This window comes from Thunnus albacares, chromosome 18 (assembly GCF_914725855.1).
Source record: "Thunnus albacares chromosome 18, fThuAlb1.1, whole genome shotgun sequence".
Taxonomy (NCBI): Eukaryota; Metazoa; Chordata; class Actinopteri; order Scombriformes; family Scombridae; genus Thunnus; species Thunnus albacares.
The window spans coordinates 29985585-30009016 of record NC_058123.1 but is presented as its reverse complement, the minus strand read 5'-3'; the positions used below and the strand labels follow the sequence as shown (position 1 = coordinate 30009016).

General features: G+C 39.3%; 1 protein-coding gene across 3 annotated transcripts; it reads right to left on the bottom strand.

Moving 5' to 3' along the window:
- Window positions 1–2: 2 nt before the first annotated feature.
- Window positions 3–23271, bottom strand: il6st (interleukin 6 cytokine family signal transduce). Of its 3 annotated transcripts, none has more exons than XM_044333545.1 (17): window positions 22933–23271; window positions 22303–22381; window positions 20312–20316; window positions 18624–18921; window positions 17598–17742; window positions 15601–15758; window positions 15275–15429; window positions 14451–14613; window positions 11873–11955; window positions 10009–10261; window positions 8742–8912; window positions 6973–7074; window positions 6451–6597; window positions 6171–6311; window positions 4150–4246; window positions 3649–3730; window positions 3–2029 (listed from the first exon to the last, which is right to left on the bottom strand). In XM_044333545.1, exons 2-17 carry the CDS (start codon window positions 22367–22369, stop codon window positions 1415–1417), a joined length of 2682 nt encoding a protein of 893 aa, XP_044189480.1. In that variant the 5' UTR covers window positions 22370–22381; window positions 22933–23271; the 3' UTR covers window positions 3–1414. The 3 variants fall into 3 exon arrangements, with proteins under 3 accessions (XP_044189480.1, XP_044189478.1, XP_044189481.1); XM_044333543.1 differs by lacking the exon at window positions 22933–23271 and adding an exon at window positions 22760–22926; XM_044333546.1 differs by lacking the exons at window positions 20312–20316; window positions 22933–23271 and adding an exon at window positions 22760–22926 and having other exon boundaries at window positions 18624–18920.
- Window positions 23272–23432: the final 161 nt, after the last annotated feature.

Here is a 23432-nt window from a genome sequence, read left to right as displayed (position 1 = left end):
TATTAGTTAAAACATTTATTTCATATTTTATAATGACATTTCATTGTTATTCACAGCGTTCCAACACAGACAAAACCTTAACCATTACTGGCAGGTAATGAAATACTTGACCTCTTCCCCAGCTCACACTGAAAGTTAGTGCTTTGAAGAAAGTTAACACCACTACATTCAGTCGACATTTCTCCTGGTCTTTCATGTAACATGACACTTACTTTATCCAATGGATGTTTCTGGCCAGAAGAACTCTGCAGTCCTCAAGTCAGAGTAGTTAAGCAAGACATTAAGAGTTTTTGCTGCTGAGATCAGGTCTGACCCAAATCACAGTGACTGATCACATTGTCAGGTTTCTTCACAATAATTACTCAAAGCTGCATGTCGCAATGTCTGAAAATATCAGAAATCTATTGATTTGTTACAGCTGGACCAGCTCAATCAGTCTCAATGAGCTGACTACAAAAACACGGGAAGGCTAGATAATCACCAGCTGGACATGCATTTAGAGTAAAGCTGTGATCGCAGGGTTTGTAGTGAGGGGCTGACAGTACATTCAGTATTTTGTTTCAACATTATACGATGAGAAGAAAGCAATGCTTGCTCTGAAAGCACTGTAGTATCCACAGTGAATGCTGGGTATTGTAGGAAGACTGAAAACAAGTCTTCTGTTGTCTGTTTACTCTGACAAAGTAAATGGAATCAGTTTTGCTTTTACAGCTGAAATGAAACAAATTTAACAGTGGGGTGATCCTTGAACTAAATTATGCCACATTAATTAAAAACAAAAAAACAAATTACACAGAAATGCATTTGATTTTTCATTTCCTCTGTTTCCAAGACAGTAAAAGTAAACTTTTTTTATTGAACATGCATTGGCACTTCATTAGCAGTATGTACATGTCAGTGTGAACTTAAGTTGATTACATTCATATGCAGTGTATATACTTGAGCTGAAAACATTTGTGAGAAATGACAATGCCCTGGTAACAAACTGTAACATCACTCCACAAGAGGGCGCTACAGCAAGATGCTGGTCAAACTGGGCTGCCAGGAGAGAAACACACATCATCCTGAGGCTGCTGACTGTAGCGTCCATCACTCCTGAAACTGTGTTCACACTTGTCATATTTAGAAGAAGAAAGAGACATTTTGAAATGCATTATGTGACATTTACTGTGTAGCTCAAAGCATGTTTAGGGAATTATGGTACTATAAAGATATGGCTGTGTATTTTTCAATGTGAGTGCAAAGCTGGCGCTTTAACGTAATGTCCCAAAGCACCCTGGACTATTTATTTATACTTGGTTAGGAGCTGAAGAAAAACTTGAACAGTCTTCTTCACTGCTCAAAGGCTTGAAATGAACATTTGACTATAACAAAGGCACAGCACCATTCACATGGATGACACAAGTCTGTGTTTTTACTGTGGCCTGTAGCCACCCAGCTGAGGCATATAGCTGGAGCCTGGTGCAGGCTGTCCATCTGTAGGTGTTATCTGCTCAGAGTCCTCTTCCAGGGAACAGAAGTCCAGAGGTTCCAGAACCTCCTGCTGCTCCATCTCCAGCTGGTTGAAGTCAGCAAGGTTGGCGCTGTCTTGGTTCCCTGCAGACTGTGTAAAGCAGGACTGTCGTGGGAAACGCTTGGACTGTCTGCTGCCCTCCTGCACCAACATGTCTGGGTTCTCCTCAGAGTCCAGCAGGGGCTGAGTGGACTCAGACCGCGAAAAAATGGCCTGCTGAGGTTGGGAGCTCGGGTTCTGACCCTTGTAAGCATTGGAAGCCACCACAGAGGAATACTGAACTGTGCTGGCTGTGGTGTCAGCAATGTCACCGCCCTCATCACTGTCAGACACACTCTGGCGAGGTGAAGACATGCAGGAGGAGCCTCCGATGCCACTGCTGTGCTCCTCAGAGAGATACTTGTCCTTCTTCAGAGGCAGACCGGTCTTCTCCTCCTCAAATACAGACTTTCCATCACACACATCCATATCAAGCACACTGATGCCAGACAGACAGTTCTCCTTTGGTGTCTCTGCCTGTAGAGGACAAGTTGAAGAGAAGTCTCATTATAATCAGACTGAAAACAATAAGCTTTGAAACTACTAGTGTTTGTACCACATTGTAAATTTCTCACAGAACTATAGTCAAGAGGTTGTGTTATGTAGCACAACAAGCTAGCAAAGCTGTAAACAGAACCGCGTTTCCAGGCATGAGCAGTGGTGTCTGCCGTAACTTCTCTCCTGAGAGTGAAAATGTCATTGCTGTTATAACTCTTTGAAGCCGTTTCTATACAAACTATAAGCACTGTCTTCAGGGTGAAGGAACATGTCACCCAGTGCAGCATTGTGACTTGTTGACATGTTTTTAATAGTTTTTGGACAAAAACGGAGGTCTATGGCACAGAGGAATACAATATATCAGGCTTTGGATATACACACAATACTTGTATGTAAGATGAGTTCATTGTTGGTTTGGAGGAGAGGAGTTCTATTACTGGGCATTATTACACAAAAAAAGTGTGGTAAACATTGTCAACAAGTAATGAAGCATTAACATTAGAATTGATTCACTTAGTTTTACCTACCTACAATATTTTTTTCTATTTCTAGAGACTTAAAATATGGTCTACCTTCATTGATATAAATGGCTGTATTGGACAAAATAAAGGAAACATCTCTCAGTAAAACGTTAAGCAGCAGCGCACACACTACCATCTCTGCAATGACAATCAAGTTGAATCAACAGCTGTCTGAAATAATTCCAACACAGAACAAACATTAGAACCTTCATGAAGGAGGATTTAATACTGGGCTGGTGGATTAGACTGCATCTGTTGTAGCTTATAAACCGGACACTGAGTGTATGTTCTGTTGTAGCTACTCAACAGTGAGTTCATTTTTCTCATAGGATATCAGAATAATATCATATCAAAGGGACAGCCATAGGTTCTCCAGATTTGTCAGCCAGTCATCTGTCTTCACAGTGATGCATTAAATCTGAACAGTGTGGCAGATTCATAACATACCCACATTAGGATCAAACACACACTGCCACGGCACTACTGGCTGTCATTTTACTGTTGTGAAGCTAGAGGCCAATGTGTATTATTCACACTGTTATTTTTTGGGAAAAGAAGGTCTTCTAAAAATTGGCCAGTGGGCGTCAGTGCATAACTATTGTTTAGATTTTTTCTTAAGTTTTAAACTGACGGATTGCATCATATAACATTAAAATGTATCATTTCCATGCCAGTTTAAATCCTGTCCAGTAGAAGTCAGAACAACAGGCTCATCAACCAGGAAATCATGGCTTTAATCAGTGGACCTGAGTGGACAGAGGTATTAAACACACACTCTGAAGGTGCCCTGATCAAGACTCTTTTAACTGCTGCAGCTGATCTACTGAGTGATTGAGAGTAAGGTTGCAGTGGTCAGTGTGGTGGTGTGACTGGGTCAGCTGCAGTAATGAAAATCAGACTGGAGCTGGAAAACAGGATAAATGGAGCTCTGTACAAATTGTCTAGATACAAAAATGTCAAGAAATCTGCTTTTTGCAAGTAAACCTTCTACAGGTTATGCTGTTATAGTCTGCCGATATGTATTGTACATTGTACATGTTATCACTCTAATGTGTGTTGGTGCAAAAAGCTCCATACTTTCAAAGGATAATCAGGAGACCAGTTGCCGATGGTGCTCTCTCCGGGGTTTGGGATCTGAGGCCAACAGCTCTCCTTGAGCCTGTAAGAGAGTGAATACTGAGGATTATAAATCTGCTTTAACAACAAAAAGAACCTGTGGGTCCAAATCTAAAAATACCACTGTTACAACTTTGAAAATGCTTTCATTCACAATGTATCTGAACAATGGGGCTTTCAGTAGTTAACAGTCCCAGCTGTGGACTGCCCTGTGGCGTAAGGCCAGGTGAATGCTCAAAATCAACTAGTTCACATGTGTTGTCTCACCACATCTGAGGGCATAAGCATTTACAGCCGTTTTAATTGCCACTCTCAAAGATGAGTAAGAAGATGTGAGGGACATGATGCTGTGACTTGTACAAATGAGGACCCTATGTCAGTCTCTCCTCAAAGACATTCATGGTGAGCTTCAACCCCTGTTCTGAGAGCAACAACATTTGTAGGTGTTTAAGTGTAACTTACACATCTTTTTGGTAGAAACACAGCAGCATGGTCATAATAACGAAAAACAGAAAGCCAAAGCTCACTCCCACCACGATGAACTCAATCTCTCCGGGTGCTGAGGGAAACACAGAGGACATTTAGAGAAGACAACATTTTTACAAGGCATTCAACAAGCTAAGCTAGACACTGAGTGAAAATATAACCTTCAATCAAAGCAGCTCAGCTGTTGTTTCTAAGACCCGGATGACCTGCAATTTTCTGCTACTAAACTCAGACAAAAGTTATTGTGTTTGGCCCTAAACACCTTAGAAACACATTATCTAATGATGTAGCTATCCTAGATGGCATTACCTTGGCCTCCAGCACCACATAAGGAATCTGGGAGTTATCTTTGATCACGATATGTCCTTTAAATCCCACATCAAACAAATTTCAAGGACTGCCTTTTTTCTAGGGCTGGAGCCTGCTGGTCGACTGGTCGATTAGTTGGTCGATATGCTCTCGTCTGACTAAATTCTCATTGGTCGAATAATCACCATGTTATTTTCATAAGGAGAAAAGTGCTACATCAACAGCTTTCCAGGAGTAATCCATTATTTCCTGCGGCGGGAGGGACAGACTAACAAATTACCTGTGAAAACGGGGGTGTATTCAAAACACAACTTTGAACTCGCCCAACCTAATGGAGACTGCTGGGTCTAACTTTACTCAACGTTTACTGAACGTAATGAAAATTTACTGAATCTGTGTTTCTCCATAATGACACAACGAGAACCCCCGCCAGGCCCAAAAAAATATTTTTTAATATTTGATATGAATGGATATTCATTCAGAAATCGATAGCGTTTGGGAGTCTCTGAGCAGCGCTGTTCTGGTACGTGAGTCAACATCTGTCGTTGCCTGGGAAACTATTGGTAGCGTAGCTCCGTTAAGGAGTATGTTTGTAGCGAGTGGGTAAGAGCGAGGGGCAGAGAAGTGACGGTGGATGCGAGCGGGGCAGAGGAAAAGGTCAGTAGTAAGTTGTCAGTCTGGCAGTAAATGCAAGACTAATCGATTAGTTGAAGACTATGTACGATTTTAATCGATCAAGATTTTCTTTGGTTGACTACAGCCCTACTTTTTTCACCTACATAACATTACAAAAAGCCAGGCCAGCCCAGGCTCGCCTTGAATCAGCCCCTAGTTATGCAGCTATAGGTCTAGACTGCCAGGGGACTTCCCAAGATGCACTGAGCTCCTCTCTCCTCCTTTCCCTCTCCATCTGCATGCAATCATGCCCCATTAATACATGTTACTAACTCAGCATATAGTCTCTCCTGTAGTTTTGTGCTTTCTCATTTCACAGGTATTTCTGCCACTGGAGCTGTAGAACCTCGATCTGGTCCTGCTCGACACCAACTGCTACTATTATTATTCATGTTTTTATTATTATTACTGATGTTATTGTTATTATTGTTGATGCTATGCATTTCTGTCTCTCTTTCTAGCTTTTTTATCCTGTGTCATGCTTCAACTTATGCAGAACATTTTGTTTTATGTGCTGTTTGTTTTGTGTCCCTGCGTGTCCACGTGCTGTTGTTTGTTTTTTGCTTTCCTGTTGAATATGTGGACAAGTGTTTTATGTGTAGATTATTTTATGAGATAATACAACCAAACCATATAAAAAATAAGTCCTGTAATATTACAATTTTTTCTCATAATACTATGATAACATTATAATATATAATACATAATATACTAGATTCTCAAAAATTATTGCAGCTTTTTGATAATGTTATGCATTTTTTTCTAAACTGATATTGAATTTATTTTCAAATGTATTTTTCTGACACTCTGTCATAGGTATCATAGGGAGGTAGGTAGGTAGGTTGGTCGGTAAGCAGTATCACAATGCCAGATGTCCGAATCCAAACTGAACATTGGCTGTGGATTTGTGTGTGTTTTATTATATTGTTTCACTACCCAGCATCTGTCTAGAAAGCAGAAAGTGACTGGGATATTTTTGGAACAGTTAGACATGTAGAAAAGGTCACACTTACCATATTTCAGAGTGGTAAATGAGTGGTTTGAGCTATTCACTGAGCCACCGATGGTTGAAGCCATGAGCCAAGTGTCATATTTGGTGTTGCCAGACAGTGACGTCAGAGTGTATGATGTCGCGTTACTTGGCACTGTTACGTCTTCAAATAAGCAAAACAGAAATCAGCAAGTAAGACTGGCAATTCTGATACTGTCAGGAAAACCATTCCTGCAGTCAACACTAAACAGAAAGCTGTAAAAAGTGAAGCATATTCAGGACACACTGTGACAGGTACGTACTGTAAGTTTCAGTCCCGCTTGTATAGAATATTGTGTAGTTTGTGATGAAGCCTTGCCGTCTGTGTTGGGGAATCTCCGTCCACACCAGCTCAGCCTCGTTACGTCCTAGTTTACCATTCAGTGTAACAGAGGGGGCTTCCAATGGAGCTGCAATCACAACAGCAAGACTGACTCTATACTGATGAACTGAGGTAACATCTCCAGTGGAACCGGTTGTTTTATTGTATTCATGTACATGTTATAATGTTATTTACAACAATAATTGCTCTACATGAAAGCTTAGAGAGAGGTATTGATCAGACTTGTTTGGGTGATAAATTGAGTCTACAATGATCATTATATATACAGTAATTTTGCTGCTGTGACTGTGGATGTTCTGCTAGGTGACAACATGATACTGAGCAAAAAGCCAGAATGTTTGCATCTGCAAATAGTATTTTTATAATTCAAATTTGAGCTGGTTTTAATATTCTTCAAAAGACTTCAAAATTCAGTAAGTCACTGATGAGTATATTGACTTACCTCCTTGCTCCAGAAAGGCTTGTACACTTGCTGGCCTCCCAGTCCATCCAGAGTATATTGGATAAACAGATAAATTGTAGCAAACAAACTTGTCAAGTTTGCCTAGAACGAGATCAAGAGTTGAATAAAATGTTAGTTTGCAGCAAAGCCTGTTGACTGTGTATCAGTAAAGTGAAGTATCACCGAAATGTAAGAAGTACCCTGTAGTATTAAAAGGTGGCAGTAATAAGTTTGTAGTTCTATCATGGAGAGCAGCTGCACTGGATTCATGTGGATTTTGAAAGACAGAATTAAAAGGTCTAGGACAACCCCCCTGCAGCAGTGCATTGCTGCCACCATGACAAAACATGTCTGCTCACTCTCTTGTTATAACAGTGCAGGCTTAGTTTTATCAATCAGCACTTACTCTGCATTACCATGTTGACAATGAATGTAGACTTGATATCAGCTGTGATGAATCACACAACATAAGCAGTTCACAAGTGTCTGTTCATTGATTTTACTACTTTACAGAATTAAGTGGAACCAATAATTGACTGGAACAGCAACAGGAATATATTAAAACATCAATTCTACCATCACCAAATTCTATGGCCAGCATTTGGAAATGCACAGCAAAACACGTAGTTAAGGAACTGAAACTTGCACACACACTTGTGAGGTCCTCTAAGCTGCAGTTAACTGCATTACCATGGGGGTGTGCTGTATTATCACTGCAGTAATAAAAAAAAAAAAGCATAACCCTAACCTTGCTGGCCATTTTTGCTTTTGATAGACCAACACCCATTAACTGGTAACTAACCGGTTAATTTTAAAAATCAAACTGCACTACTTTTTACAGCCACTGTACACATCTACAAGGGTTAGTGGTTCATTCTCAAAGGCCAGATTTTGGGTGAAATATCCTTTTATAATGGCAAGTTGAACTCTTATCAAACAAGACTAGGTCAAAACCTAGTATATGACTGGACCTACCGTGTATGGTCAATGTGTGAAATTGTGGCTAGTTTGTATCAGGGATAGTCAGTGGTAGTGTCTATAATGTGAATTCCTGGATATTAAATGTTCATCTGCAATTTTCTGTAGAGGTCCCAGTAATATTTACTGATGTAGCATGTCACATGACATAGTTAAGCTATGTTTGAGTAAAAAAAAGGTTATAAATGCAGTTGCAAAAACAATACTTTCCACTCATACTTTGGGATGTTTGATTTGAAAGAGAACTAATTTTATTTAATTATAACTATTCTAATTATTATTAAGTCTCCCTGCTCTTTCATCTGTTTCACTCAGTGGATGTCTCTCATTTTTCACCCCGTATTGAGTGTTTTGTCACAGTGATTATTTGGGGTGCGCTAATTGTGCTTTGACTCCCTCATGCCTTTACGTGCCTTTTTTCTGTCTCTTTCCTGGTTAAGGAGGCTGCAGTGAGAAAGTTTTGACAGTATTTTGGATGCAAATTCAGGAGGCTTATCTCCGTCCAGTTACTGTCAAATCAAGCACACCTGCAGAGCAGCTTGCCCACACTAAACTGATATAACAGCTTTTGAGTCGTATGTTTTACCTGCAAGACTCATGTTTGAATGCGTTGTTCATCGTTTGTGATGTGAAAACATCAGAGAAATAAAAAGCTTGCGTCCTGGTATTAGTTCAGTTATAAAATCCTAATGTACTGCAGAGTGTCTTTCCTGCCCTGCTGTAGCGGTCCAGCCAAAAATCTACACAGATGCTTTTGTTTCTTAATTCTTAGAGGAAGAGAAAGAGCTTACCCTTAATGGCAGTGTGTCTGGTGCTTTTGTTTTCCCTCTGCCAGTCAAACTGATCACCACTGACCCACTCCACCACATACTCTGACACAGCTGTACTGTTGGGGGGTTTCCATTCGAGCCACAGCTGGCCCCCATGGGACCAAACCTTCAGCTCCTTCACTGGGCCATGCTCTGTAATACAAACATCTCAATTCTGAATTTAAACATGATACAGAAGAGTAATCCAACAATACTCCAAGAAGGGAAACTGAACAATTCCCACACACGTCTGCAGCCCTCCACAAGTTAACAGTGGAGTTAGCAGTGACAAGGACATTTGGATATGCTTGCCAAGTGGATTAAATAGGTGGGGCACCCCGATGGCCTAGAGGTTAAGGTGCAGACCATAAATCACAACACCCCGGATTTGCATCCAGCCGGGAACCTTTGCTGCATGTCATTCCCCATTGCTCTGTTACCTCATAATTAAGGCATAAAATACTCCAAATAATCAAGTTTAGAGGATAAGTGAATTTTGAATACTGACCTGGATTCAGGAATCTTTTATGTTATATGTTCATATTAATTTCTCACCTGAAAAGCCAATTGTTCCTGCAACACTACTCATCTCCAGGTCTACAGTATGCATATACTGCTGCTTCTTGAGGTCCACATATTGTTACATCCTATATATAATATAATAACATTCTCCTCTTCCACAGAAAAAGACTGCTTTAAGTAGTTAAAGAAGGGGGGCGATGACTGCTTTTAGTGCTAGATATGACATATGACAGTGGTGTGTAGTGTTACTGCTAGAGATGCAAGATATGAATCGATATATTGTTGGCCGATAAATAAAAACATCAAATTATTGTTATTGTTAAAACGGTTATTGTTCTGGTAAAGGAATTTCAGATGATAATTACATCTGATAATTACATTGGCTGAGAAGGGAAGCAACATGAAACCTGGTACCAAACAGGGATTTCTTCTGTCTTCCATCTGTTGTGAAGGAGAATAAGAGTAGCAGAGTGGAGAACGTGGCTTTAGTGTAGTTGTAGTGTAGGTAGTCTATGGTATCCAACGGTTATCATATCAGTATCAGCCACAACAAATTGACAAATGTCCGTTATTGTTTAACGTTATCGGCCGTGAAATTCCATATCAGTGCATCTCTAGCCGCAACACGTCCTCCCTGCTGGTGTGTTGCTTTACATGCAGCAATTTAGATTATACATTGAGGGTGTATTTTGTTGGCCTGTAGCTCAGAGTCTCCATGAATACGTACCATGTGCTTTTTCACGGATGCCTAACAATGCCTCAGGAGACTTCCCCACAGAATTGATGGCAGTGACGTGCACTCTAACAGTTTCCTTGTCAGCCAGGTGAATCTCTTTAAGGGTAGTTATCTTGCTGCTGTCTGCCTCTGACGTGTTGACTGGGATGCTCTCCCACTCCATACTATCATTCTTGACTTTATCTTTTGGGGTTTGAATCTTTATGTCGAATCTTGTTATCCTCCCATTGGCAAGCACAGGATCCTGGCAGGGCAAAGTTACAAACTGTATGTTACGTTTCAGCATCAACTCAGAAAGTATAACATTACTAAGTGTTGCACAGAAAAACAACTGACTTAACTGCAGAAAAGCCATTTTTTTTAGAAGACACCATTTGGGTAACATCATGATGTATTTTGTAAAACATCTACGTATTCAGCCATTGTAATGAAGATAAAATCTACTTTAAAAAGGATAGAGCTGGCCTTAGCTACAACTTGAAATTGCTCATTTCTTTGTTACACAGAACCCCATCGTTCATACTTTGAATTAAAATATACAAGAGCCATTCAAATCAACACAGTGAGTGGAGTTTATTCTGAAACATCTTTGATCTCTGACAGTAGCTCTACATTAGGTTGGTGATCACAGTGAAGGAATGTGCCACCAAATGCAATGCATATGTTTTTAATACTTGTTAGACAATAATGGAGTTTTAAGGCAGGCATATGCAATATAAGGTTAGTTTTAATCTCCTCAAGGAAATTGTTTAATGACAATATAAAATAACAGCCTTTAAATGAATACATTTGTAAAACATGTTTGTTTGCTGTCTAACACTGAGTCAGCTGAGAAAATCAACATCGCTATCATTTCTATGTCCCCAGTACAGAGAATGAAGCAGGGGTAGACTCCTAGCTTAGCATCAAAGGTGAAATATACAGCTTCCTACAATTCTAAACCTGTCCGATGGGCACTTTTTATCTTGTGTATTTAACATGTGTAAGAACAGTGAAAAGGCAGTGTCTTCAGACGTCATTTTACAAATTAGAGTTATTCGCTAACCAACAACAAAAAGATGCACTGACATTGACTATGCATGCATGCCCGAACTCCTGTCATCGTAGTGGAGTTTCCACGTATATACAATGTTACAACTGATATAAAGCCGAGAGGTTTCTGGATGTACCAGTGATTTACAAGATAATATAAAAACAAATATATAAAATGCTCCAGCATTATTAATGCTAAGCCTAATTTCACCTTCTTCCAGTCTAAACAGGTCCTGGATCTGCTGTATTTCTTGTTTAAACATTTTATTAAGAGTGGAGTCCAGTATGCACAAATCATCAGTGAATATATAAATATAAGTTATTGGTGAATATAAAATAACACAGTAGAAGAAAAGAAGGAAAGGCAAAAAAAAAAACAACCCCCCAACAGCAGCCAACCTAGACACTGCAGCAAATATTTTTTTTATAACAAGCAGTTAGATAAAACATGAGATTCTACACACTTTCCAAGCAAGAATAATTCATTTTCTCAACTGTAATTGTTTTTGTTGATTCATGTTTTATTGTGAATTTTCTTTGTTTTATTTTACTTTGAGTTTTAAGTGAATACTATATTGTATAGCGTCAGATCATTTATTATTATGATTTAAGTATCCTATCTACAAGCATGACAGCCCAACGTGCCTTGGCCATATTGTATTCAAAGTGCCTTTATGTGTCTCGTTTAAGTATGCCACTTTTGTATCTTTTATGTTATGTGTGTAACATGTATGTTATTTTACATTATGTGGAAATACAATAAACATTTTTGAAAGACAAAAAAAACTGAATAAGACACATTGAGTGTGATGTGGGAATTTACCTTACAAATAAACCGCACTTGTCGTTTATTTATGCCATCATCCTCTGCAATGATTCTCCATAAATCCGGTTTACTTGTTGGTCCTAGGCAAAAGGAAAAGAACAGGAAACTAAATATTTTAGGGTAACACTCGCTTCAGTATATAAACATTTAAATGGTTTATAACAGACTAAAGTGTAATTATGAGCAACTATAAGGACATTTTAAGTGTTTATTAATTTACAGTATTTGTCAACAATTATAACTTCTCCTATGAAGACATATTTTATATTATTACAACTGTGTGTTACTATAACTGTCATTTATTATCTGGTTATACATTAGCACCCAATTATGAATTCCCATAAGAGGAGTTATAGTTGTTGACAAATTCATTAATAAACACTTAAAGCTGCTTGCAACTATATAACAGTGTGTCATGAACCAATCATTAATTATCATTGACAAAGTGCTTATAAATACTAGCCTTACAGTTAAGTTTTTACCGAAAGTACAAAAGGAATATCATCACATCACATCTTATGAATCTTTTCCTCAACATTCAAGTGGGCAAAGGACCATTAAGTCTTTTCACCACTGTAAAGCTGCAGCTTAAATATTCTGTTGTATCGGAGAGCAATCAATTAGGTTGCATGAACATTTGCACAAATTGTGTTTGACAACCCGCACACTCTGAACGTAACCTGACACGCCAGACGGTTTGTTACACAGAATCATCTGAGAAGTCGTCCTTGGAAACTGTTTGGAAAAGGGCGGGCATTTTCAAAAAATACTTGCCAGATGCTTGGATGAACCCTCTGTCTATCACCATCTTAACTTGCGAGGCAGCTGGACTCTCAAGATCACAAGATCTTGTGTCTCCAAGCACACCTGCTATTTTGTTATCTGCATGTGCAGCAGCGCAAAGTGCACAAGTCCTGAGTGGGGTGTAATATAAATCAAAGGGTGTGGTGATTGATAAATGCGCTCTCAACTTATCACATCTCTTATCTTGTAGCTCTGAAGCAGCTGGGCCAATCGCTGTGAAGTGTGACAACGTTAGCTCAACAAATGGAAAGATGCTTCTTCAGGAGATCATTTTGTCTGGAGGTGCTGAAAGTCATGACGTGAATACATAGCAGCACAAATCTGCAGGCAGAGGCAGATGGTGCGTGTGTGTGTGTGTTTATCAGTTCATTTGAACAATGACAATAGAAATAAGAAAAATTGTTGGGGTATCCAATAGCAGAGTGATTGAAGAAGCAAAACACATAATTGCAACACCTCTGGTTTGATTCCAGCTGGGGACATTTGCTGCATGTTATCCCCCCTCTCTGAATCTCTATCATCACTAATAAATCACAAATAAAGGCAAAATGACAAGAAGATAATGGTGAGACCATTTAGGCTTCCAGTATGACTGCATCAATCTGATACTATTTCAGGATTAATTCTACTGTATTTACTATATCTTAACTGTATAATGCGTTATAAATCATGACATTTTACCGTAATTGATGTGACATAAACATTTGCTAAAATCAAAGTTGGAAAGGAGGAAATGGTGCACAGGATTGATGAGCGTGATAACAGCTCAACAAAAAGAAAGCTTTTCTTCAGGAGATGTCTGCACGGTTCAGGGCGCTACAACATTAACACACATCACCACACATCTGCAGCCAAAAGATGCAGTTAATTTTTTCATCAGTTAGTTACTATAACAATAGAAATGAAAAATAAACATATATATATTTGGTGAAGCCAATAATATGATTGCATCGGACCAACAGTATTTCAGCCATAATTTTAATGTATCTCACCTCGTAAATGGTCATATATTTTAGTAATTATTATTAAATAAAAGATGAAACGTTACTTTTGTTAAAAAGAAAGTTGGAAAAGAGGCTGATGAGCCCTGGTAACCCAATGTCTCCTTCATTAACACACAGGATATCAAGTTATAATCAACCAGTCAGGTGTGTGTGGTTATTCTGTAGCAGCATGCATAACGGCACTGCGCTCTGGTGCACTTCTCTAATCAGAGGCCGCAGATTTATCAACATATCTGTGCTGCTGCCTTCAGATGCTGCGGGGATTTTATGAATGGAAGTAGAAGCTTCCCATACAGTATAAAGCAGCTGTGGACAATAGATACTGTAAGAATCACCCACATTCATTTATAGATCAATACAAATGCTTTAACCACATTAAACGTTATTATCTGTGTGGATTCTGGTTGGAGTGTTTAATTGAAAAAAACTTATATTCAAGTATTAATCTGTTATTGCAACACATTTACACAAAGTATTTAGTTTGCGCTTGTTGATAAAATCACCAAAGTGGCAGCAGAGATACTTTGCTCCAGAAACAGACGTGGTTTGGTAAGACTCATTTTCCACAAATTCCACTTGCATTGCGCTGACTATTTACGCTTCGCCTCCCAGCAGTTCACCATACATGCAGCACTGGGCACCACAATTGTCACTGTCCGTGTGCTGCTTGCACTGGTCATTGCACTGCCACGAAAAAACAGGGCACAATGTTGTATTTGTAGGTCAAATTATTTAAACTAGTTTGAACTGGCAGCCATAATACTCACTGTCCTCTGGTGTTCTCTTGGTAGCGTTGGTACTCCAGTTGCTCCAGTAACCCTGGCCCTCTCTTTCATTTTTGCAGCGCACCTGAGTGACATAGACTGTGTGTGGTCGAAGGTTCTGGAGTCTGAAGGACTGTATGTCCTTAGCAGTGTCCACACGAGGTACCTAAAGGATTTTTTCAACTAATAATTAAAAAAGACAAACAGCAACTAGAGAATATAGCTGAGTCTCAGCAGTCTAGTTTACCTCAAGGGATGATGAATCATTATTTATTTGTGTATAATATTTCCTCATTATTCATTCACTCTTTCTATTTACAGACATAACACTATAATTAATTGTGACTAAATACCAATATTATTGAACAAATGGATCTGTCATCCATCAACCATCTGACTGTGACCCACCTGCTCACCTTTATTCTCAACAGTGTTGCCGAGCACATTCAAGTCGTGAACACTTTCAGTGTGATATAACTGGCAGTGTACTAAACACTGAATCCTTGAATTTATAATCCTTAAGATTTTAATCATAACAATATTTAGTAAAATAAATATTTGTATTAATTTGAAACTTTCATAAATATAACTTTCACACAGCAGACATTTTCACTTTTCAAACACAGATATACTGTATATCATAACATGGCTAATAGCCATAGTTTAGGTGTTTCAGTGCCATGGCCATGCTTTTGTGAATGCTGGCTCACTAACAAAACCACTTAAAAATAGAACCACCAGCATTAAGACCATTACTTCCACTTCTGTTTTTCCTGATATGATAAAAAATACACACAAGCAGTAGAGTGACACACAAACATACTTACATAAATCCAACTCTGAGATCCACTTTGGCAGAATCTGATTTCATATGTTAATTTCAAATATTCTTTCGCAATAGGATGAGTCCAGTTAATAAGCAGGGAGGTGGGAAAACTCTTCTCTGAAATGACTTTGACATCTGATGGAGGGTTTGTTTTAACTGCAACAAAAGACACAACAGGCCGTCAATAACATGCGAGATGGTGATAATCATATTGCATAAACACACTGGAGTCACATGTCAGCAGAGCCAGCATTGTGACTAATGTTTTAGACCAGATTGGATCACAGTGCAAACCTTACTCATACATTTATACAGCATTTAACTTACCAAAGAAGCAGGCATCTTTATGCAGAGGCTCAGACGCCACCGTTCCCAGTTTATTCTCTGCCTCCACCCAGATCTCCAGTGGCATATGATGGGGGTAAACCTCAAACTGCACTTGGGTACTGTTTTTTACTGTTGTATTAGTTAAGTGGCTCAGAGCACTGTTGACAAAAGATTTAAATATATTTACAGGAATAACAGCAAGGCCTACACCAACAATACATACAATTGGAATTCTTCTAATGTAAACAATTTCTTATTCACTTTTCATAATACTTAGTTTTGTTTTGTTTTTTTTACACATTTCAAGTTTAAAGCTTTCTCATTATTTGCTCACAGAATACCATTCAATCCAATGCTTTGACCTCTGCCATGGCATGAATAAGTGACAAACATGAGCCCCTCTCAGACATGAACTCTGTGACACTGCTGGTTCATCTATGTGTTGATGAGGAGCAAAAGTGATAGCTTGAAAAAATGCCAAGTATAAGAGGAGTGGTGTCAGTTGTATCACTGGCTACAGCAGTGATTGATGGTAAAATTTACTTTTCAGGTGAATGACTGTTTATCTGTGGCTTGACTGACAATTGTCATCCAGGACTGATTGCTTATTAAATATAACATAGATACTGTTGCCTTTAGTTCAACAGCACCACATAGCATATTCATTCATATGCTGTGATTCTCTCCGATCCCAGACCGAAGAATGGTGTTCATCCCTCCAGAAGAGTTCCAGAGACTTGTAGAATCAATGCCAAGGCTGATGAACACCATTCTTCAAAAACATATTCCCTCATGTGGTGTTGTGATGATGGTGATCGAGAGTGCCGTCTAACACATCAGTTCAAAATCTCCAATAGGTTTTCAGTAGGGTTGAGATCTGGTGACTGTGAAGGCCATAGCACATGATTCACATCATTTTGATACTCATCAAACCATTCAGTGACCCCTCATATTCTGTGAATTGGGGCATTGTCATCCTGGGATAGATCATTCTCATCAGGATAGAAATGTTTCATCATAGGATGAAGGTGATCACTCAGAGCAACTTTGTATTGATTTGCAGTGACGCTTCCCTCTTAAGGGACAAGTGAACCCAAACCATGCCAGAAAAATGCCGCCCACAGCATAACAGCCACCAGATCCCCTCACTGTAGGGGTCAAGCATTCAGACCTGGACCAGTTTTTCCTTTAATTTGTCACCCGTCTGTATGTATGTGTGTATATGCAGGTCTGCATGTGATTATATAGGCTAACGTGTGTATACATAAATGGCCGGACACAGCTCCCACTAATCAGACTTCCACCTTTGAGTGTAGCTGTTCGGAACAACTATAAAGGCATTTGATTTCTGATGTGGTCGGACAACACTGTGTACAAATCAGTTCTGACCAACCATAAACTGACCCTAACTCAGTCTGCTGAAGCCCTTATATAAGCTTCACATAAACCTCCAGATGTGGTCTGGCTGATCCAGTCACATTCTGTTTGCAATTTGCTTGCATTTACACCTGCATTAATGTGTTTTTTCTGATGCAGATAAGATATCCAGATAGAGATCACATGATGACACCTGATGGAGAGATTACAATGTGAGAGAAGTAGACCACATACTTATTTACACTTTGAGTCAATCAGGGAAGAGTTATGAATGTCTAATAATTATGTCTAATCTAGTCAGATTGTTTATGTGACTTTAACAGACACTTAGAATTGCCAGGCTGCTTACAGAGTGAAGTGCATGTCTGAAAGGGGCTTGACAGAAATGTATATATTCAAAGTCAGAAACAACAAATGATAAGCCATAGCAAACATCAAATTATCAAGTCCATGCATTCTCTCAACTACTTAAATAGCCAGTTTGACTTAAAATATCAAAGGCTTTAGTTGATTTCACCATGCTGGAATGAACCAGAAACTGAAATGTTGCCAAAATTTAGCTATAATGTTACTTTCAAACAAATGTGACTGGGATATATAACAATCTAGGGGGTACTCACATGCCGATTTTAACATGCAGTGTGTATATTGTAGGGACATCTCTGGTTTGGCGTCCTGGTTCCCACTCACAGCTGATGATTTTAGAGATGCGCGATCCATTCTGGACAGCCATACAAGACAGATTCTCAGGCTTCTCCGGTTGATCTGACATTGGGACAAACAACAACACACAGAGAGACATCTTATTAACTTTTTTTAAAAGTGCATGTGACCTTCCCTGGCCCTCTGTTGCATATCCCACATGGATCCAGTGATGAATACAGGGGTCATTGTTCATGTCCAGTAGTTTAAGAAAAGGTTTCACTAGGTTTATGGTTTTAAAAACGGAGCTAAAGTCCATGAAGAGGATGCAGACATAGGTGTTACATGATTCCAGATGTTGCAGTTTATAGTGATGGACTAGATTAACAGTACCATCAAAAGATCTGGTGACTCTGTATGCAAACTGGTAAGGGTCTGCTCAAATGACTTCATGACCATGGATGTTAGGGCTATTGGTCTAAAGTAAGTGAGGCAAGAGATTTTGAAATACTTGGGCATGGGAATGATGATGGATTCTTTGAGGCAGTGAGGAATGGAGGACTGGCGTAAGGAGAAGCTGAATGTGTTAGAGAACACGGGGGCCAATTTATCAGCGTAATGGTGGAGTACAGCTGGGCTGATCCTGTCTGGGCCTGCAGCATGCAGATGCAGCTACCAGGTTGTAACAAAAAGTCTGAGTCTCTGCAGCATGATGATCTACTGCAAGCAACATTAGCATTGTAGCTTATAGATTTTCACAAAAGTCTGTCCACCACGTAATCAGAAGGGGAAGATACTAAACTGTCCAATGTGCAGTGCAATGTTTTTCCACTGTCATATTATTATGTTGTTTGTGTAATGATTCCCTCATTTTCACTTCTAAATAAACGGTCTATAGTACAATGTGATCATGACTGACAGAAATTCTAACTAAACCTATAAACATTAAACACATGTGATTAGAAAACAGCTGTAAGTTTTAAGATCTGACGACAAAAACTTACAGCCTTTCGTAAGGAGGATCCCATGCATAAATTTGCCTTTGTTCAGGGCAACATAGGTTGATACGTCATTGCAGCGGCACAGTAACCATTCACGCTCTTCACCGGTGATAAGGATAGTGACATTAAGAGCTGATCCGTTGATCTTTGTGTACTGTTCCTTGGGTATAGTAGTTGCTGACAGAGTCCAGTAGAGTTCATCTGCTGTAGCTTCAGTTGTGTTGATGATCATGCATGTAGCTGTAAAGTTCTTCCCAATCTCTACCACTTCAGTTTGTGGGGCTGTCACCAAATAGTTTCCTGAAGGCCAACAAACCAAGACAACACTGTAATTCAATGTTTAGAATACAAATCAACCAAAGCAAAGTCATATAACATATTACTGTAACTGCTGAGGCAGCACATAACCCACAGTTCCTCCCACAGTTTTGCAATCAACAAAAACTCAACAGGAACATGACAAGACATGATTGTACTCCCACCACACCACAAGCAGTGTGCATTACGGTCATCCACAGTGTCTTTTTTTGAAGACAACACACTACCCAGAAGAGTTGTTTGATGGCCAAGAGAGCTCAACACACTGCATCTTCACCAAACACAAGCAAATAAACCCAACACAAACAAAGGAACACATTCAGGAAAACCACCGCAAGTAAATAAAACACAAACAAATTACATTTGCCAATTTGACAACTTATAAGCAGTATGGAAAAAGCACAGCACATACACGAAACAAAAACAAATACAGAAAGGTATAGTTTGCTCGGAGACGGCTACAGTGAACAGAGCAAGACCAAGACAGGTACCCTTCATCGCAAGCTGGGAGTCGGGCTGGAGCTACAGGTGTGAAAAAGGTTTATTAATAATCTCACATCAATGAAAAAACAGCAATAATTTCTGAGATGCTGATGGCAACACGCAGTAGATTCTTAACTTAAAAGGGGACATATTATGTTTTTCCTTATTTTCTGTCATATACATATATACACAGAAGGGTGACAAATTAAAGGAAAGACCGGCCCAGGCCTGAATGCTTGACCCCTATAGTGAGGGGATCTGGTGGCTCTGTTGTACTGTGGGGGGAATTTTGCTGGCATGGTTTGGGTCCACTTGTCCCCTTAGAGGGAAGGGTCACTGCAAATCAATACAAAATTGTTCTGAGTGATCACCTTCATCCTATGATGAAACATTTCTATCCTGATGGGAGTGGTCTCTTCCAGGATGACAATGCCCCAGTTCACAGGGCACGAGGGGTCACTGAATGGTTTGATGAGTATCAAAATGATGTGAATCATGTGCTATGGCCTTCGCAGTCACCAGATCTCAACCCAATTGAACACCTATGGAAGATTTTGGACTGACTGTACCGGTTTTTCCTTTAATTTGTCACTCGTCTGTACATATAATGTTACAATGTCAGATGTTCATATTATGACATGGCCAAAGTGTCAAATAATGGGGTAAACGTATGTAGAAGTAATCCCTGTTAGCAAAAAGCACTGGCTTCAGTCTGCTCTGAACACTCAGTTTCCAATGTTTTTTTTAGATAATGGAGGGGTAAAATAAAAAAAGTACTTTATGCAAATGAAGGAAAACTCTGTCATCATCATTTACCAAAACTGATGCAGTGGAGGGACAGGAAGTTTAGTCTTTACCAGCTGTGGACAAATGTCTGTAGAAGAAAATGTAGTTCCTTGTTTCTGGTCTTATGGTTTCTGGGATTCCTCTCCTGTATGTCCCTTAACTCCAAGATTACAGATGCAAATTAAATGAAGTGCTGCTTGGCACAACATCATGTCTATTGTAGGAGAAAATTGTGAGGTGCTCATGTACATAATGTTTGTTAATGAGCAAGCTACTTGTGAGTAGCTTGTGAGTAGTGATGGCCAGAAGTGGCAGAGGCAGTTTTGCATGATTTGTTCGCTTCCAGTGGGACTTGCACAATCTTGCAACTGTTTTAAGGTGTTCCACTGATAGACAGTTGGTGGCAGTAACACACCAAGTAAGATTGCAAAGGCAAGAAGAAGAAAACTGCAGCCAGAAAACATGAATGTAAACAAAGGACCTTTTAAAACATTCAAAAACAATCAGCTTTGCAAATATTTTATGAGGAAGGAATGCATTCAACACATTTCTCATGCCTCTAGGATACACACATTGTGTTTTGGTGAGAAACACCGGATGTAAACACAACTGTGTTTGTTTAGAAGAAAACTGTACAGCAGGTCTGTTCCAGACAGGTTTAGTAAAAACTCTTAAACTTCTTAACTCTAAGTTGAGGGAAACTTGAGTTTTCATTTCTAGAAAGTTCATGTTACCTCTGGATTGGTTACTGCGGTAACTTACTCTGTGAACATAACCTGCTTGCTGGCAGTTTTTCTTCAACAAACCCTGAGTATCTCTCTGTCTCTGCCCACCTGCAGAGCCTGAAGCAGCTGTCAGATGACCTGATTCATTTCCTCACTGTTACAGTGAATATCAAAGCGCGTATAAAATTGCATGTATTTTCAGAGGTTTAAATTGGGGAAGTAAGAGCAAAATCCTGGTTTGATATTAGTTTGTTACCCAGGGACTAAATTTGCTAACATTACCGCTTTTCCATGCGTCAGCCATTTCTCTGAACAACAATCTCTGCCCTCACATTCACATATTACACACTGTGGATTCAGCTCAGACTAAAATCTGACCTATCTTTTGTCTTTGTTGCAAGTGGAAGTTTTTGTTATGACACTGACTTGGTTCACATTGATAAGGCAGCTGTCAACCTGTCAGAACAGTTCTCCTGCACTGAAACATTTACTGCACATTACTGTGGTAATCTCTGTTTAAATCAAAATAAATCTCTAAGAAATGTTAGAGACATAAGACACTGACCAATGAATTATCATCTCAATTTCTCATGACTGGTCACACTGATGGAACATTTCTATCATAGTTATAATATCATGTTATGAGATTATGTGAATATTTCTAAGTGAGTATAACAGTGGTGCAGCTGAATAACTGGACTAAATGTAATTTAAGAGTGAGCTTTTAAGTATAGGATGCCTAACATGTTTTAACAGCAATTCAGCCACAACAAACTAACAATGCTGCTGTTTATTTTTAAAAGATATATGCATATACACATGCATTAACATTGCAAAACAGCTAACATAAATGATAGCTTTTTTACTCGTTCACATGCACACACTCACTCAGAGTGAACAAACTCAGAGTTGGTTAAAGTAACACTGATCAAGTGCTCTGGAACCAAAAACCGAGTTTCCCATTTCTGAGTTAGTCAACTCAAAGGTCAGGTTTAGGTTAAGTTTGTAGAATCTGCTTTCTAGAATGTACCAGGGTACCTCTGAGGAGCAGGCAGGGCAAAAGATCTTTTTCACAGCCGATATATTGACTTGTGATAGCAGGAAAAAACAAGTATAACTAATACTGTTGTTAATAATAATAGTGTTAACAATGCAATGTCATGTAAAAAATAACATAGGAAAGGATCTGCTGCACAATATTGTTAAGTATTTATAGTGTAGTATCCACACCAGTGGAGCAGCAAATATGACATTTAATATGTAGACTGCAATACAGAAAAGACTGAGGTTACATAGGGTTTGGTGTTTATATGTCCTCTGAATACTCCACAATACTGTCAAGGGTTCAAATGTAAACTAGTACTACTCACCTATAGCAGGTAGAGCAGGGGCAAGGCAAGCTAACACCAACAGCTGGAGCACCCTCGCAGACACCATGATGATGACCAGCTAGAACATTAAAATAAACATAATTTCAGTTTTGTCTAAAACATTAAAACATCAAAAACGTTTCAACAAGTAGCGTAACGTTGAGGTTAGTTGTTGTTTATCGCATCTTAAAATGCTTCTGTGATAATGTTATCAGTCCTGTAAACATTAGGTAAATGCTTAACTCGAAACATGAATTTATTATAATGGCAGCTAATGGCAGCTTTGTTCTTAAAAGGCAGAGGCACAGACGGAAAGTTAATGGTAGTGTGTAGCTAAATACAATGTAGCTACAGAACGGTAACAGTGTTGCCTATTAAATATTAAGCATGCGAGCTCACATTGCCTTCCCTGCCAACGCCATATTGTTTCCGCAATGAAAAGCAAGTTATTACTTACCTAACTGGCGTCAATTTTAGTCCCTGTATAAGATTTACAAGATCAACACCATATTTCTTTATGCCAAAACTTAACAATTGTCAAAACGACTTAAGTGTATCCGATCATATGTATCACGTCCGTGCTAGTTATTCTGTGGTAAGACCACCCACTTCCCGTCAAGGGAAACTTACGTCGCAACGCTTAAGCAGTGCTGCGCAATGCTTAGACGATCTGACACCATACTGATGGGCCTACGTGTATTGTATTGAGCGTTTGCCCTGCAGCTGGTAGTTTAGGGATCGGATCTAATGCTCAGCGAAGACATACTGTTTGGTGATTTGTCAGAGAAACTATCTGTCAAACACTTTCGACGAATAGGACGTTTCCGATTTTGACTGTCCTGGCTATGCGCGTTCATCGCTGTTGTTTCCAGTATGTACCCGCCCTTCGTGCTCACAAGAATGCACACGCATACCGCATGCGCATAGCGCATAACCCCAAGGAAGGAGAAGAAGACAAAAACACAATGGGTGCCTTCCAAGTCTGTTAAATTGCATCCACGTTTCCCTCACTCGCGTCTTTTCCTTGCGTCTTAGTCCCTCTAACACTGGAAAATATGTATTTGGCTAAATCTTTCAGGGAAAATGGAAATGATGTAACTCATATCAAACCCGACGCTCAGGAATGTTCA

Coding starts and splice junctions, on each gene's coding strand:
- il6st (XM_044333545.1), bottom strand. CDS start 22,369: ATGGTGTCTGCGAGGGTGCTCCAGCTGTTGGTGTTAGCTTGCCTTGCC. Junction 14,614..15,274: donor GATCTCAGAGTTGGATTTAT/GTAAGTATGTTT, acceptor AAAATCCTTTAG/GTACCTCGTGTGGACACTGC. Junction 8,913..10,008: donor CATCCGTGAAAAAGCACATG/GTACGTATTCAT, acceptor TTTGTATTACAG/AGCATGGCCCAGTGAAGGAG.